This window comes from Myxocyprinus asiaticus, chromosome 38, assembly GCF_019703515.2.
Source record: "Myxocyprinus asiaticus isolate MX2 ecotype Aquarium Trade chromosome 38, UBuf_Myxa_2, whole genome shotgun sequence".
Taxonomy (NCBI): domain Eukaryota; kingdom Metazoa; phylum Chordata; class Actinopteri; order Cypriniformes; family Catostomidae; genus Myxocyprinus; species Myxocyprinus asiaticus.
Window position 1 is genome coordinate 8,550,212 of NC_059381.1, and position 16,486 is coordinate 8,566,697.

The 16,486-nt window shown below is 39.0% G+C and overlaps 2 protein-coding genes across 9 annotated transcripts in view; one reads left to right on the forward strand and one right to left on the reverse strand.

The window, feature by feature from the left end:
• LOC127428617 (transcription factor TFIIIB component B'' homolog) overlaps positions 1-16,486 on the reverse strand; it is a 169,498-nt gene that overhangs the window by 101,557 nt on the left and 51,455 nt on the right. The window lies entirely within an intron of this gene.
• grin1a (glutamate receptor, ionotropic, N-methyl D-aspartate 1a) overlaps positions 1-16,486 on the forward strand; it is a 32,009-nt gene that overhangs the window by 8,689 nt on the left and 6,834 nt on the right. For 2 of the 8 annotated variants that reach the window (XM_051677066.1, XM_051677068.1), the window contains 16 exons: positions 742-863; positions 1,979-2,153; positions 2,357-2,501; positions 3,631-3,717; positions 4,377-4,521; positions 5,304-5,434; positions 5,555-5,719; positions 7,483-7,601; positions 8,048-8,160; positions 8,265-8,413; positions 8,951-9,108; positions 9,520-9,681; positions 9,950-10,059; positions 10,394-10,539; positions 15,662-15,688; positions 16,113-16,223. In XM_051677066.1, the coding sequence (XP_051533026.1) occupies positions 742-863; positions 1,979-2,153; positions 2,357-2,501; positions 3,631-3,717; positions 4,377-4,521; positions 5,304-5,434; positions 5,555-5,719; positions 7,483-7,601; positions 8,048-8,160; positions 8,265-8,413; positions 8,951-9,108; positions 9,520-9,681; positions 9,950-10,059; positions 10,394-10,539; positions 15,662-15,688; positions 16,113-16,223 (2,065 nt within the window). The remainder of the gene's footprint in view (positions 1-741; positions 864-1,978; positions 2,154-2,356; positions 2,502-3,630; positions 3,718-4,376; positions 4,522-5,303; positions 5,435-5,554; positions 5,720-7,482; positions 7,602-8,047; positions 8,161-8,264; positions 8,414-8,950; positions 9,109-9,519; positions 9,682-9,949; positions 10,060-10,393; positions 10,540-15,661; positions 15,689-16,112; positions 16,224-16,486) is intronic. The other 6 variants (XM_051677067.1, XM_051677070.1, XM_051677073.1 and 3 more) reach the window with 4 other exon arrangements.

The following is a 16,486-nucleotide window of genomic DNA, read 5'->3' on the forward strand; positions in this document are numbered from 1 at the left end:
GTTGTTCCAATGCCCCAGTGACTTTCTTTTCTCAGTGGAACACAAAAGTAGATGTTAAGCAGAATGTTAGCCTCAGTCACCATTCACTTTCATTGCATCTTTTTTTTGCTCCACAAAATGAAAGCGAATGAAGACTGAGGCTATAACATTCTGTCTAATATCTACTTTTGTGTTCCATGGAAGAAAGAAAGTCATATGGGTTTGAAAGACCATGAGGGTGAGTAATTGATGGCAGAATATTAGTTTTGTGTGAACTGTCTCTTTAAACTTCTTGTAGCTTTGTTTTGGAACATGGAAGGTGGTTTCTAGCAGGTCTAAGCTGGTCACTAGAATGTTCCAAAAACCAGCTGGTCGCTGTTTTGTTGTTGGTCCAAGATTATATACTGTACCAGCTTGAACCAGATAAGACCAACTAGAAACCAGCTAAGACGAGCTAGAAACCAGCTATATGTTCCAAAACACAGCTACCAGCATAAGCTGGATTTTCCAGTAGGAAATTTAGTGTGAATGATGATGAATCTGCACTGCAGCTCACTTTGCACTGTATAATTACCTGCAAATGAGAAATAAATAAGAATGTCATCTACATATTTAGTTTTCTTTTCAGGCAGATTTTTTAATAAATAATCAATCATAATGAAAAATCAAAACAAGCCAAAAGGGATTTCCGAAACAATTTCATGCTTGAATATTTTCCTTGAATTTCTGTCAGCGGTTGTAAACCTGTCTGTCTGCCTTTAGTGAGGAGGATGCAGCCGCCGTGTACAAAACAGCACGCTTCCTCAACATGACAGGCTCGGGCTATGTGTGGCTGGTGGGAGAGCGTGAGATGTCCGGTAAAGCTTTGAGCGAGGCCCCAGACGGTACGTACGCCCAACCCAGACAAACTGAGGCAGAGACACCGGAAAAAAGCCCTTTTTCTGAGTATTACCGTAAACGAAATATAGACGATGTTGGTAAATGTTTATGGATTGAGAAGTGAATGCTGATATGTGTGAATATAAACCGTTTAAACATTTAAACACTTTATGTGTTTAAAGGTTCTAAACGAGTCACTATAGATTACACTACAATGGCTGTTTGTCCTCTGGTTTACTGGCAGTAAATGATATGATGATATGAAGTGAACTTTAGAGGTAATTTAAAGTTATCATGAGCATGTTATTTCCATGAAGTAGTTATGTTTCAAAATGTATGTGGGTCCGAGTGAGTTAATTTATAGAGTGTGGTTTTATCATATCATGTTTATAATATTAATAGTTTTGCTTTCATGAATTTGAAAACCTTCTCTTTGACGTGTTTCTGGTATTGGTAAGCTATAAATGGCCTTTTACGTTGTCTCAGGCATTGCACAAGTCACACCTCTTTTACAGTTCACACTTTTGTCATTGTTTTTTCCAATACACTGCTCACTTTTTACCTGTTCTGTGTTTATGTTTAAACACTCATAGTCTTCACAGTGCAACTTTGGAGGTATCTTAGAAAAATGTATCTTTCAAACCCTGCTCCAACCAAAAAATTCTGAAGTTGGATTTATGTATGAAGTATACCTTTATTCTGATATATTTCATCAATCAGTGTGTCTGTTAATGTCTCACAAATTGGACAGTACTTACCACAGTTTGTGGCATAGGTCTCGCTAGTGCGCTCAGCTTGGTAAATCCAACTTCAAGGGTCACAGCTCACATTTTGGGCAGTATGTCTCATGAAACATGCCTGTGATGGCTAATAAACAATTGTTTATTTACATAGTTTATTAACATGCTAACCCTGATTGGCTAACTCCAACTGGGAAACTCTGATTGGCTAAATCTTCTGGTAGAACAAAGTTGACAAAACATTATTTGACATGATTTGAGAGTCATTTGCCCATGCTGGCTCAAAGGGCGACCCTATGAGCTTTTTTGCACTGGACAGGGTTCCTGAATATCAAGTTGAACCAGACAGCTCACAGCATGATTTTAACGACAATGCATAGGGCTGATTGGCCTCCAGCTCATCAACGGAAAGAATGAGTCGGCGCACATCAGCGACGCTGTTGCCGTTGTAGCCCAGTCTATCCAGGAACTCTTTGAGAAAGAGAATATCACGGAACCGCCAAGGGGCTGCGTGGGCAATACCAACATCTGGAAGACTGGGCCACTCTTCAAAAGGTCAGAAATACTGAGGTCGTGCATCCAGACCCTTTTTAATTTGATGGATTTTGCTTGAGGAGACAACTGTCTCATTCTTTGATAGGTTTTGTTCACTGTGATCTAATGTGCTGTCACAACACATGATTGTTCATCTATGCAATTCATGCATCATAACCATACTCATAAGTTACTCACAGTTCACCACTGGCTGTGTTCCATAGAGTGTTGATGTCATCGAAGTACCCAGAGGGCCTGACAGGACGTGTAGAGTTCAATGACGACGGAGATAGAAAATATGCACATTACAGCATTCTGAACTACCAAAAAAGCAGACTGATACAAGTTGGCATCTACAATGGAACACAGGTATGAGCTTTCTCTGTCAATCGTTCTGTTCCAAAACCTAGAGAGCTGCCTTTGTAGGAAGCAGTTTAAGAGCACTCCAGACACAAAATCTGTTCCAAAAGGTAGGCAGCTAATTATGTGTGAAAAAATCTATTCAAACTGGTGAAGCTAAATGTTGAATGATTATAATATATAAATATTATATTTCATATTATATTGACAAGTATCAATAAAAAAGCAGTTTAGTCTAATTTACAATGGACTATTTTACACAATATTTTTGAATGCTATGTATTCTCTTGCTTATTATAGTATCGCACTGTTAGCTTAGCAACATTCTATCTCCAAACGTCATTGAAATCTATTGTGAGTTGAGTCTCCAAGAGAGCATTCCAAATCAGTCACTTATGAGGGTCCTTACAAAAGGTCCTCTGGTGGTTATGGTACAGTGATGGTATCAGATAGTTATACCATGATATTTTGATATTTACCATGGTACTAAAATTCATGTACCATGGTATTTACATGGTACTCCAAGGTTCTTCCAAGAAAACCAGGTCAGTGGAGAATGGCCACACTGGTTCGAGCTGAAAGAAAGGCTACAGTAACTCAGATAACCGCTCTGTACAATTATAGTGAGCAGAATAGCATGCCGAATGCTCAACATGTCGAACCTTGAGTCGGATGGGCTACAACAGCAGAGAACCACGTCAGGCACTTTATTAGGACCATATTGTTCCTAATAAAGTGCTAAGTGAGTGTATGTAATAAAAAAAGACATAACCATGGTTCTTTTTGGTGCTGTTTTGTAAGTTGATGCTGCCTTAGTGGATAGCTGCCTATGTAGGCAGTAGACAGCGAGGCAGCTCACTAGGTTTTGAAACCAGTCTCCTGTCTTTAATTTATATTTTCATTATATGGATCCTGAATCTTGCATTACTTCCTGTGCACCACACAGACATACATGATAGACTTTCAGGCCTGGACTTAATTTCCAGGCCATAAGTGTGTCATAATTGTATTCAAAGCTAACTCTGTATTGTCACTTTTGGGCATCTGGCTAAATTATTTTAGATCAGAGGATTAAACAAAGATTATAATAGATATGATGAGCCAGCTAATTATTTCATATAACTTATTGCTTCATCAGGTGGTGATGAATAAACAGAGGAAGATCATTTGGCCCGGAGGTGAAACGGAGAGGCCGAGAGGATTCCAGATGTCAACCAGATTAAAGGTACAGGGTTTACTCCTGTCACAAGGAGGTCTATAATGCCTGGAGAGAGCTATCTGTTAGCATTCACTTTCATCTCAATGGCATTTGCTCGGCTAGTGCATTCCCCAATCACCTGAACTATAAAATGTCAAGTGACTTACCTCTCTAGAGCCACATAAAAATTAGGTCCTGACATGCTGATTGGCTGATGGCACCACAAGGACACACACAGTCCCAAGGTCTTTACTATCGACTATCCTGAGCTGTCAAAGGCAGCACAATATAAAATATATTAAAAATAAGAATAAAAATAAAAAGTAAATTTCAGGCTTTCAAAAGCCCTCCTTAATTATAATTGACTGACAAAACATCTATAATAAAATGAAATATATTTAAAAAAATATTTAGTCAGAAAGAACACTGCTACTTTGAATGACTGTCAGTAGAGAACCTTACATTTTGCTTCTTCTTTTTTTTGTGTGTAGTTACAGCATCTACCAGTACAGGCTAACTGTACCAGGCTAACTAGCATGGTACCTTGACTTATTGTCCCTACATTTATCAAAAAATTTAGGATCAAAGGTCCACTGAATTTATAAAAAAAAAAAGAAGAAAAAAGAAGTTACAACAAAACAACTGGTCTCAGGGCAGCTAAACTAAATCCTGTTCATCTATTGCAGATAGTGACCATTCATCAGGAACCATTTGTGTATGTAAAGCCAACTTCGCTGGATGGGACCTGCAAAGAGGAGTACACACCTAATGGAGTCTTAATTAAAAAGGTGATCTGCACTGGACCAAATGAGACCATCCCAGGTAACACATCAGGGACGTTTATATTGTCACTGTGCTTTTCTACATTCACCGTCAGGAGATACATACATACATATATATGCAGTAGGTATTTATATATGTATGAATGTAGCAAGTATGCAAGCGCGACCATAGCTATGGGCATGTGTGTCTGTGAGTTTGAGGGAAAGTTTCTGCATATTAATGCAGATTGTGTGTGTGTTTGATATTTTAAGTGTGTGGCCATTTCTGCTTATTCCAAAATGTGTGTGCATGAGCTGGGTGATTGCAAACGACGTGTGTGTCGTTTTGGCTTCCATCGTGGCATTCTGCTTTGAGTGTGGTGACAGTTGTGGGTGTGCCTTATGCTGCAGCCTATATAAGTTATAGGTAAAGTGTGAAAGTCATTATAGAAGGATTGTGTGTACCTATCTTAGATGCTGGTGGAAGTACATCCATTTTGACTGCAAGAGTTGTGGTTAGTACAGCTTCAGTTCAGCCAGTAACACAGATGAATTGGAAATTGATTCACAAAGCTTGTTAATATTTTATTTAGTTATAATTTTACAAAAAAATCTATGGCTGGCTGAGTAGCAAATCTAAAGTTGAATTTATGGAAATTAAATTGATCAGGCCTCAATATCATCTAGCACTCGCGAGCGCTGCCATCTAAAATAAAAAACACACAATCTATTAATAAGCAAGTGATTTTAGCTTTGGTGTGAGTGGATTGAGGGTGTGCGCTTTCAAATAGTGATCTTTCCAGATCTATTTTTGTCAGATGGAATGAAATTTCACCTTTTCTGGTTTGGTTACAGGACGCCCAATAGTTCCCCAATGTTGTTATGGGTTTTGTGTTGACCTTCTGATCAAGTTGGCAATGACCATGAACTTCACCTATGAAGTGCACCTAGTGGCAGATGGAAAATTTGGAACACAGGAAAGAGTAAGTTCAGTTCTCATTGTCTCAAGCTAAAGCAATAGAAACATTTGTATTATAGTATATGAAATACAAATTACATGTCTTTTTGTTTATCAAAAAGAGATTTGTTTTTGTTGGTCTCAGGTGAATAACAGTAACAAGAAGGAATGGAATGGCATGATGGGTGAGCTCCTGGGTGGCCTTGCAGATATGATTGTTGCTCCATTGACAATTAACAATGAACGAGCCCAGTACATAGAATTTTCCAAGCCTTTTAAATACCAAGGACTCACTATCCTCGTGAAAAAGGTACAATTCCACTATTCCACATTATATCTGTCCTTTCATATTAGAACATTCATAGAGTATCACAACCAATCTTCACAGCTGTGGAATTGATGAATTAACTAAAAAAAAAAAGGTTGCGTAGTTGAGCTACAGTTTTCATCTGTCCAAGTATACATGACACAATGGGCCCTATTTTAAAAGCACTAACGCTAAGTGCCGCGCTATGCTTTAAGTCAATGGGCATAGTCATTAAATTTTGGCATTTTCGTGCAAGCATTCGCTAATTCTAGGTGCTAGTGGGTTTGGTAAAATTGTGCACGCAAAGTGCAAATGGGCTGGGTCAAGTGCAATTTAACTCTGAGGGTTTTTTTTTCCGGTCATTGCACCATCTGCCTCCTTTTATACAGTCCATTCCTTGTCAAGCATTAGCAATATAAACAAAGACAGCACATTCATAAGAAGTTGGTAGTGTAAATGGACTGTATGCAATGAATTAGAAGAATAGAAATATGGACTTTCTTTCGTGGATTAACTGCGTCCTTGTTGACAGTGCCACGCTGCTTTTATACGCATCGAAAAGGTGGATTTGGATGTAGGATGCCTTAAATTATAGAGAATGTAAGTATTATTAAACATTTTCATCAACTGACACACAAATCATGGCTAGCATTAACAGTGATTGTATCAGCTTTCCAGGTTAGGCTGTGGATCAAGGGATTTTTGCATGCACTTCACTTCTACTGGTCAATTTAGATATAAATGTTTTTTTGTTTTTTTTAGATAAATATAAATGAGATCTTAAGTACAATTGTAAGTATTCCCTAAACATAATAATAATTGAAAAAATAAACCATGACCTCTAGAAATTTTAACACAAATCCCATAACTTTTTGTTTCATAAAAAGGTTACAACAGTGATTTTCAGGGACATTATTTAAAGTTCCACTATATTATCAGACTTTGGACATGGACTTAATTAGCACCTGCTGGTGAAATCCCCAAATTGCAAATGCAGGAACTGATTTTAGTGCTTCTCAAATGTCTTAGCACAATGAACTACAGTATTTTTCAGGAAAATAGCAAATTGCGCTTTGTGGCACTTCATTTACATTTAATTTGCATACCAACAGATAGCGCAAACACTCCCATCCACAGCCACTTGAGCTGTGCGCTGGAGCAAAAATTGCACATTGAATTAGCGCTCTAATTGCTCTACATATAGCGTACGGTCATTGCGCATAACGCTGCACTTAGCATGGTCACTTAAATAGAGCCCAATGTGTAATTTAATATTTAGTTTTATACTTTATATTTATATTAAGTTTAAAAAGTTCTCCATATGTTCAAGAATGTTCAGCTTGTTCAGCTGCAACAACAACATAATTGCTCTCTCCCTATCTGTCCAAACAAATTATGTTCCTAGTATTGGCCATAATACCTCTACCTTTGTGGTGTGTTCAACTTCCGTGTTAAATACTGTACATGTCGCATGTCACTTCTGTCTTTAGCAGTATACACACAACACCGAGGCCAATTATGGTTTGATTAATGTGCACACATGCTGGACAAAGCTGAACTAAAATCGCAATATCTAGATCTGTTAATGGGACTTTGCAAAAATCGTACAGATTTCAGTTGGACCAAAGAGTTTACCTGACATTTTAAAAATACGAATTATTGTTTTAGTCTGATTAAAATCAAACTTTTACAGTGCATGTAAACATCCTGACTGAAATGCGATAAATGTTTGCATGATTTGAGTGACCATGCACTGTGTGTTTCAGGAAATTCCTCGCAGTACGCTGGACTCGTTCATGCAGCCATTCCAAAGCACACTGTGGCTACTGGTGGGTCTATCGGTGCATGTGGTGGCGGTGATGCTTTACCTACTAGACCGGTTCAGGTACAAGAAACGTTGGGTTGAGGGGTGGCTAGCTGTTCCATATGGGTTGTCCATTGGGTGGCTATGTGTGCGCATGTTGTTTGTTCTGTTCTGTAGGTAGTTGGTTTAACTCATTTGGAGTCATGTAGCACCTTTGTTGCAGGATCTTTCATGAGAGTACATGAAAGTACATGAGAGTACTGAACACGTGCCATTGTCAGTGTCATGGAGGTGGGGGAGGTTGGGTGGCTGCACTCAGTGAGCCTGGTCTCTTTTCCTGTCTGCTCTCCATCTCTTTGCCTTACTTCAACATCTTGATTGTTCTGTCTGTGCCCATTTTGGTCAATGCTATGTGTCTTGAGAAGATCTTTCCCATTGGGATACTGAAGCATTTATTGTACCCAAGGCCACTTGGGTAGTCTTGAGTCTACTCTCACCATCTTCGTTGTCTCGCCTGGTTTTCCCAGCCCATTTGGAAGGTTTAAAGTAAACAGTGAAGAAGAAGAAGAGGATGCCCTCACCTTATCTTCAGCTATGTGGTTTTCTTGGGGAGTCTTGTTGAACTCTGGAATTGGAGAAGGTGTTATGAAAGTCCAACTCTATTTATGATCATGTTAAATTATAAAAAAATATACATTAAATATTTTTATTATACATATGTTTGACTATGTATATGTTATCCAGGTGCCCCACGTAGTTTTTCAGCAAGAATTCTGGGAATGGTGTGGGCTGGCTTCGCTATGATCATAGTAGCCTCTTATACTGCCAATCTGGCTGCCTTTCTGGTGTTGGACCGGCCTGAGGAGCGCATCACCGGCATCAACGACCCAAGGGTATGCTTTTCTACTGTTTTGATAGCCACAGTATTACATTTTTAGGTGGAATCAACCAACAAAAGTCTTACATATAGTTGACGTCAGGAAAATTACACACATCAGTTTTATCTACCTTAAACAGCAAGACTTCATTGCACTACCAGCTCCATTAGAAAGATCATGCTGGTTGACCAGCATTTTATGTTGGTCCATAAACAAGCAGTATGGAAAATTCTGGACCAGCAACAAAGTTATGCTAGTCTAAGGCAATGTTAGTCTAAGGCAACGTCCACAGTACTACGTTTCCGGTTGAAAATGCATTGATTTAGCTACGTTTATGCCTCTCGTTCCCACTGGAATGGCATTTTTATTCACCAAAAACTAAGGTTTTCGAAAAATGCTCTCTAGTTCTACATACTTTGGAAAATGATGACATTAGGAAACAGAGTTTTCAAAGGAAAACATATTAGTGTGGATGCTGGTCTTTTCAGCAGGTTTCCTCTATGACTTGAAGTGTTAGCTTTCATCTGTACAATTTTTTATTTTTTTTTTCAGCTGAGGAACCCATCAGACAAGTTCATTTATGCTACAGTAAAGCAAAGCTCGGTGGATATTTACTTCCGCCGTCAGGTTGAGCTGAGCACCATGTACCGCCACATGGAGAAGCATAACTACGAGAGCGCCGCTGAAGCCATCCAGGCTGTTCGGGACAAGTGAGTCCCTGTGGGGTAGACACCAGCAGGGTTGGCCCCATGGTCAGTCTGTAAGTCAGTCTCAATGGTCCTGGGCCTGCAGGTCTCAGGTGTATAAATCAGTGCCAGCACTTACTGCACTGACCTGTGACCCTGGCCCACAACCCAGCCCATAAGCAGCCACACATAAATATATTAACAATTAGCTGAAGAACACCTCTTTCAGGTTTTCTGCAAAAACGTCATTCTGGGAATCCAATGGGGGACAAAACTCCACTCATCCGGCATTGGATTTCATTTGCCTTTGATTTCTGGTAACACAAGCTGCACAAGAGGGGTGGGTGGGTGCCACAAGTGTGTTGTTTCTCACTGTACTGTTGCACCGTAACCCCCCACCCTTCCCGTCCTCCTCCCTTCCCCCTGCCCCCACAGCAAGCTGCATGCTTTCATCTGGGACTCTGCGGTGCTGGAGTTTGAAGCCTCGCAGAAGTGCGACCTGGTGACCACGGGAGAGCTGTTTTTCCGTTCGGGCTTTGGCATAGGCATGCGTAAGGACAGCCCCTGGAAACAGAATGTGTCCCTGGCTATTCTCAGGTCTGTCCCAGCCGAAGCAGCATATTGTACGCTTCTGTATAGTTTAATGTTTTACAACAAATCTGACCATTGAAACCTTACTTGTCATCTCTCTGTGTATTTACCCTCTTCCATCCGGGCTCTGTTGTCTATGTGTGCTTGAACATATATGTGTTTGTGTTTAGTTCTAGTGATTGTGACTTTTCTGTGGAATTTGACAGTACCTTCTACCAAAAGCAATGTATTAACTTTTGAACTTCTTTTCCTGCTTCCCACCACCCCATTGCAGTTCCCATGAGAATGGCTTCATGGAGGACCTAGATAAAACCTGGGTGAGATACCAGGAGTGTGACTCAAGAAGCAATGCCCCAGCCACACTCACTTTTGAGAATATGGCAGGTATGGTCCACTCACAGGTACCGAGAACCTAAAAGAGATTGGACAAAAAAGGTACTGTAGGTAAGGTTTTTGAGGCCTTTTTTTGTCCAATGCCTTTAAATGTTGTTTTAATGCTCACCTGTGCTGTTGTTCACATTTTTAACGAGATCATTGGTGTCTAACATCCATCCATTTTGCATGGTTTTCAGCAGCAGGCCCTAAAAATGTGAGCGATATATAGGTCTCCATCACACAGAGGCTGCACTCCATTCAGTTCCTCTGTGTGTTGATTCGAAGAAAATGGTCTCACCTCTGTGAATTGTCTGACAATTTTATTCGTCTGTCTCATTCACAGGGGTCTTTATGCTAGTTGCTGGAGGCATTGCAGCAGGGATCTTTCTCATCTTCATTGAGATTGCGTACAAGCGCCATAAAGACGCCCGCAGGAAGCAGATGCAGCTAGCCTTTGCGGCCGTCAATGTTTGGAGGAAGAACCTACAGGTAAGACAGCTCCATCCTACAACACAAGAGGTAAAAAGAAGGGTGAAAATGAGAGAACGGCCTCCAAGCGGACTTTTACAAAGGACCAATTTTTGTCAAGGGGCTTTAGTGCACAAACTCTTTATACACGCCTTTGTTAAAAATAGATCCTTGGGTACACTCTTCTTATTAATGGTCCTCATACTTGGTCCTGGGTTTCCAACAGGGCCAATATAAATAAAACAGCCTCTCCCCAATTTCCAGGGCTGTTCTGAAATTATCCACCCAGCTTAAACCAGCCTAAAAAAAACATTTTAAGATGGTCCCAGACTGACCAGCTGAGAAGTGCCCAAAACCCCTTTAAAACCAGCAAACCAAACAAACCCCACCAGGAGCTGGGAGACCAGCTAAGACCAATAAACCAAACTAGGCTGGTTTAAACCATTTTTATTTTTTTTTTTTTTTTTGGTCAGCAGGACAGACTGCTCAGGTTCAGTCAGCCTCCTTCTTTTTGTCTGTCCCAATAGGACAATAAGGAGAGCTCAGGGAGTCAAGCTGTGGGTGCGGCTGGGACTCCATCTTTAGTATGTAAAACAAGCTGATCCATCTTTTTGCCACCTCATCCTTGCTACACGAATAAGTATATTTAGAATAGCTGATATGCCTAGTTATTCATCCTAATGTGAAGCTGCTTTCATGGCATGAACCAAGTAAATGCTTCTTTTTGCCACTTCAGCTTATTTAGGTCTGATGAAATAGAAATAGCTCAACTGCAAAACTGATACGTATTGCACTGTACCACTAAACTTTACAGTTTACAAGATTACACCTTAGTTTATGCTGTATAGTTTGGCAAATAAAATAATGGTGACAACCAAATTGATGTCAATATGCTGCACTGCTGACAGCATAGAGCACTGATTGGCACCAATTAGCAACAGATGTCAGCAATATGTGTTAGTCCCAGCCTCAAACCCCAAAGAGTCGTGACTTATACCATTTAAACAAACAGTACAAGAGAGATCACTTTAAATCTGAAGGAAATATCATTCAACAATAGCCACAGCAAATGTTATAGGCCATATCCAGCGCAAACCCATGCTAATGTAATACAATCTAAATGTCTGCTACAAGCTCTTGCTCAGGCATCTGTGTGTCCTTTGAGGACAATGTCTTCCAGTGGGAAGTCCTGGGATGTTTTCCCAGCGGGACTGTGATACTGTATTTGGTGGGGGGTGGGGCAGACGAAAAATGAGGCTGTGAGATCCTCAAGCTGCTTCTTGATTCAAAATGGCAAAAGGTCACCACTGCTGCCATAAAATAAACAGCAGTGACAGTGTCAGGTAAGATCACAGTCACTTGTCTTTGTCAGCAGGTCAATATCTTGTCAGTGTCTGTCATCTGCCTTACACAATTACTTGTATAATTGTCTTTGTATGTATATGCATGTAGGCTCTTATGGAGAAAGGACGAGCAAACACAAACTGGGGAGCTCCAATATACTTTAAAGTCAACGTGAAATAAAAACCGACCCAATTTACTTGCTTAATCCATGTTCCTGATCTTATTGTGATTGTGTTATTGGTGCACATTATTTTAAATAAATAACAAAAAACTGTCTTCGTAATCTTTCATCAAAATGTAATTACTTACTCTGAAACAACTTTCCTTTTCAAATGATATCTCCTTTTACTGTTCTGCCAACCCCTCCACCCACCTGTCATATAGAGATCACTTTTTAATCAATTATTAGTGGATAAAAAAAAAGAAAGAAAGGTTTTTCTTGTTGATTATCCTGTTTCACTAGGAAATGCATCACAGTTCAGAAGTAACATGTGTTGAGCATACTGTTTCCTGTTGACTTTAAATGTGTGGCTTAGAAGGAGAATCCAATTATGCCAGATAAAAATTAGAATTATGTTTGAACTGAATATTATGCTAATGCTGATAGTTTGTCTATCAGAATTGTTTGTCATCTTTTCCTTTCTGCATAGGAATTAACACAATTTGTTGATGGTGGCAACTTTATTGGAAGCTTGTGTATGACAACATTATAAATGTTCTGTTTGGATACACAAGGGCGTAGATTCCAGGGGGGATGGGGGTGAAGCATTTGTCATGGTCACCCCCCCAATATTTATACCATGATCATTGGAAACAAGTAAATGCTTCACACTGCAACCCCACCCCAATGTTCAAGCCAAATCTACACCATTGTGAATACATATACACTACCGGTCAAAAGTTTTGAAACACTTGACTGAAATGTTTCTCATGATCTTAAAAATCTTTTGATCTGAAGGTGTATGCTTAAATGTTTGAAATTAGTTTTGTAGACAAAAATATAATTGTGCCACCATATTAATTTATGTCATTATAAAACTAAAATGTAATAATAAATAATACGTTTTTTGAAATTGATGACTTAGATCAAATAATAAAGAAAAGCAGCCAATAAGTGCCCATCATAGATGGGAACTCCTTCAATACTGTTTAAAAAGCATCCCAGGGTGATACCTCAAGAAGTTGGTTGAGAAAATGACTACATGTCTGCAAATTCTAGGCAAAGGGTGACTACTTTGAAGATGCAAAAATATAACACAGTTTTAATTTATTTTGGATTTTGTTTAGTCACAACATGATTCCCATAGTTCCATTTATGTTATTCCATAGTTTTGATGACTTTACTATTATTCTAAAATGTGAAAAACAATTATAATAAAGAATGAGTGTTTCAAAACTTTTGACCGGTAGTGTGTGTGTGTGTGTATATATATATATATATATATATATATATATATAATTGTTCATATTCAAATCCATTATCTGCATATGCGTGTATTGCACCTTCATATAGAAAACTGTGTAACGGGAACACTGCACTTCTGATAACCTGCCCATTCTGTAGCATTTTCCGCTGGGCTATTCCTCTCTTGTCTCAATAGCAAATATATGTCAAAAGCATATCCTGCCTACAATATAATGGCTAATGTTTTTTCTGTTGGAGCAAAACCCTTTCAGAAGTGCATTGCCTTCAGGAAAAACAAAAGAGAAAAAAACAAAAAAGAGGATGCAAAACTAAATGAAGCGTGAACGTTCTCTCATGACATTATGTCAAGGCTTGCAGCAAGTTGCATATAAGTCTCTGTGCCGGTGGACTGCGTGGATCCAGCATGCTAATACACAGACAGTGTTCTGACCAAAGCCTAATATGGCTCATTATTTCCTTTTTCTTAGAAGAAAAACATAAAAATTGAAAGTTAAATAGGGTGACCATATTGCTGTTGTCCATTATGGGGGTGTTATTCATTAAATTTATTTAATACATTTAATTAACATTAAAATGAATACATTTAATAATTGCAATAAAATAAAATACAACAACATAAATTTAAAACTGGAAAGATCAGATGTCATACTACTACACTTCACACGTGTTAGTCCTCCTGATGTTCCCAAGTGTACTTCCTTGAAAATAAAATTTTTATGACAAACTCTCATTTAGCTGATGTTGCTTTTCATATAATATTTAGTATGGATAGTATATGAGTAGAGACGCAGAGCTTGTTTCTCCACTAACATGTCCTGACCTGTGTTTATTGTATTTTTTACATGCAAGTGCCAGCTTTATAGGTCATATACAGAGGTTGCGCTACAAATATCTGACGGACTTTGTAAAAATGTCCATAATTGTTTATTTTTATCCGTCATATTATTTTTAATTCCCCTGATACGTAGTATATTTGATGTTGTCTCGATATAGTCAACATTTTCAGTTAAAAATTAAAATCCGTAGTAAGCGTGAGTCTGATGAAAGTAGTAATTGTATAAATTATTTAATAATTTGCAGAGTTGGGGAACGTACTTTTAAAAGTGTACTTACGTTATTGATGTTTCTGAATAAGAGCGGCAGAGCACTCTGGCAAAAAGTGCCATGAAAGAGTGCGCACTCTGCCAGAATAATCACATAAGGATACGTAAACATGTGAAACTGATGTGCAGTATCAAATACACCAGATGTATTATAGCCCTAACTCTGGACAGCACATCAATATGAAGACAAAGCCAAATCCAAGACATTTTTAGCCTATTTTTAAATTCTGGCCAGATGCTTTTTTCAGGTTTGAAAAAGAGGACGCATGGTCACCCTAAGGTTAAATAATGTTAAGAGTAGTGTGTTATCTGTCTATGATAAGTCACCAAGTTTTTTAGGCAAAGTGATAGATTTTCAATTGGTAGCAGGGCGTCAGATGATATCTAGGAATTTTTGAAGGACCAAAACAATTGTGAAGATGATCCTAAAGTCTTCCATTTGCCGATATCAAATGTTTGCTTGTTCACAGTTTGCTTATTTTATTCACATCCTTGCTATTACTGCCCTCTGCATGAGTCTAGATGAAATTCACACCACACTTCAAGGAATGTTCAGGGTTCAATACAAGTTAAGCTCGATGGACAGCATTTGTGGCATAATGTCGATTACCAAAGAAAATAATTATGACTAGTCTCTGATAAAGCTGATAAAGCTTGTCTGCAAAAAAAAAGAGGTTGAAGTAACGTCCATGTTAAGACCATGTTGGAGCTGAGCAGGTAGTTTGCCAAACCGCTGACTTGAATCAGCAGAAGAATATACAGTACGTTTGTCTCCTTCCTGCATTACTCTAATAGTGATTTTTGGTTCTTCTTTTTTTTATACAAAACTAAGGGACAAGTTGAAATTATTTTGTGGCAATCGACATTATGCAACAAATGCTGTCCATTGAGCTTATCTTGTATGGAACCCGGAACATACCTTTAACCCAGCCCTGCGATGCCCTGATACTTCCCATATGTGTGTGGTGAATTTCCGTTATACCTCACAAAAAGTATAACGCTCAAAGAGGGTTCTTATAAGTATCCATGTATTGATCAGTATTATTTTATATACTATGCTCCTTTGGCATTTTATTGGTTGCTCTACTTCCCTATAAAAGTGTTGTTTTGTTTTGTGATATTACAATTCTGCTTGGCTTCTTTGATGTCATTATTTCCTAAGCAAGCTCATTTTGCTGCCTCTGCTTTGCTTACGGATCTTAAAGTCATATGATCTTTAAAGCAAGTGGATAAATATTCATTTATTTTTCTTTCTTCCTCCCCAATGCAGCCCTCTTCCTCTGTAGAGACTCAGGATGTAAGAATACCTTAATTCGACCTTTTCTTACACAAACACACCCAGTCTTGTGCTATACCTTCGTACCTTTTGTAGAGGCCAGAGAGTAGCTGTGTGGGGCACTTTTGTTGAACGGTGGGAGGGAAAGAACACCGGGGTCCCAAAAACTATTTATATGTTTACGTTTTAAACCACGGATGACAAAGAAGTTTATTTGAGAATTTGAAAGTGCTGTCATTTTATGCAACCAAATCTGTTGCTCTCTACCAATTCGTAGTCTCTTTGCTTTGTGTCAAATGCTCCAAAAGACAAGTCTGACTTCCATTCACATTTATAGATCGTTGGGGTAAAGTTAGCTTATCAACGGGGAATTAGGAGGTGTGGTTTTGGCAGTTTAAAACCAGCCAAAGGGCATGAATAATTGTTCTACGTATATTTATTTTAGGATAGGAAAAGTGGTAGAGCAGACAGCGACGCAAAAAAGAAACCCTCTTTTAGGTCCATCAGTACAACCCTGGCCTCCAGCATCAAGAGACGTAGGTCCTCCAAAGACACGGTAAGGAGGTTAAGGAATGGCATCTCTTTTTACTCGGCCGGTCTCTCTACATCTATTCCCATCTGTCTTTCTCTCTCTGTATCTACTTTCTTCTGTCTTAAATGACATGTCATGTCTTAAAACCAAGAGAGTCCCATTCCTCTCTGGTTATTCCTCCATTCCTGGCATCTCGGCCATGGCCACGTGTCTGTCAGTCAGCCATTGAGTCACCATCCAGATCCCATCTGTCAGTTAGTTAGTTCACTTAAGCGCACAGCCATCCT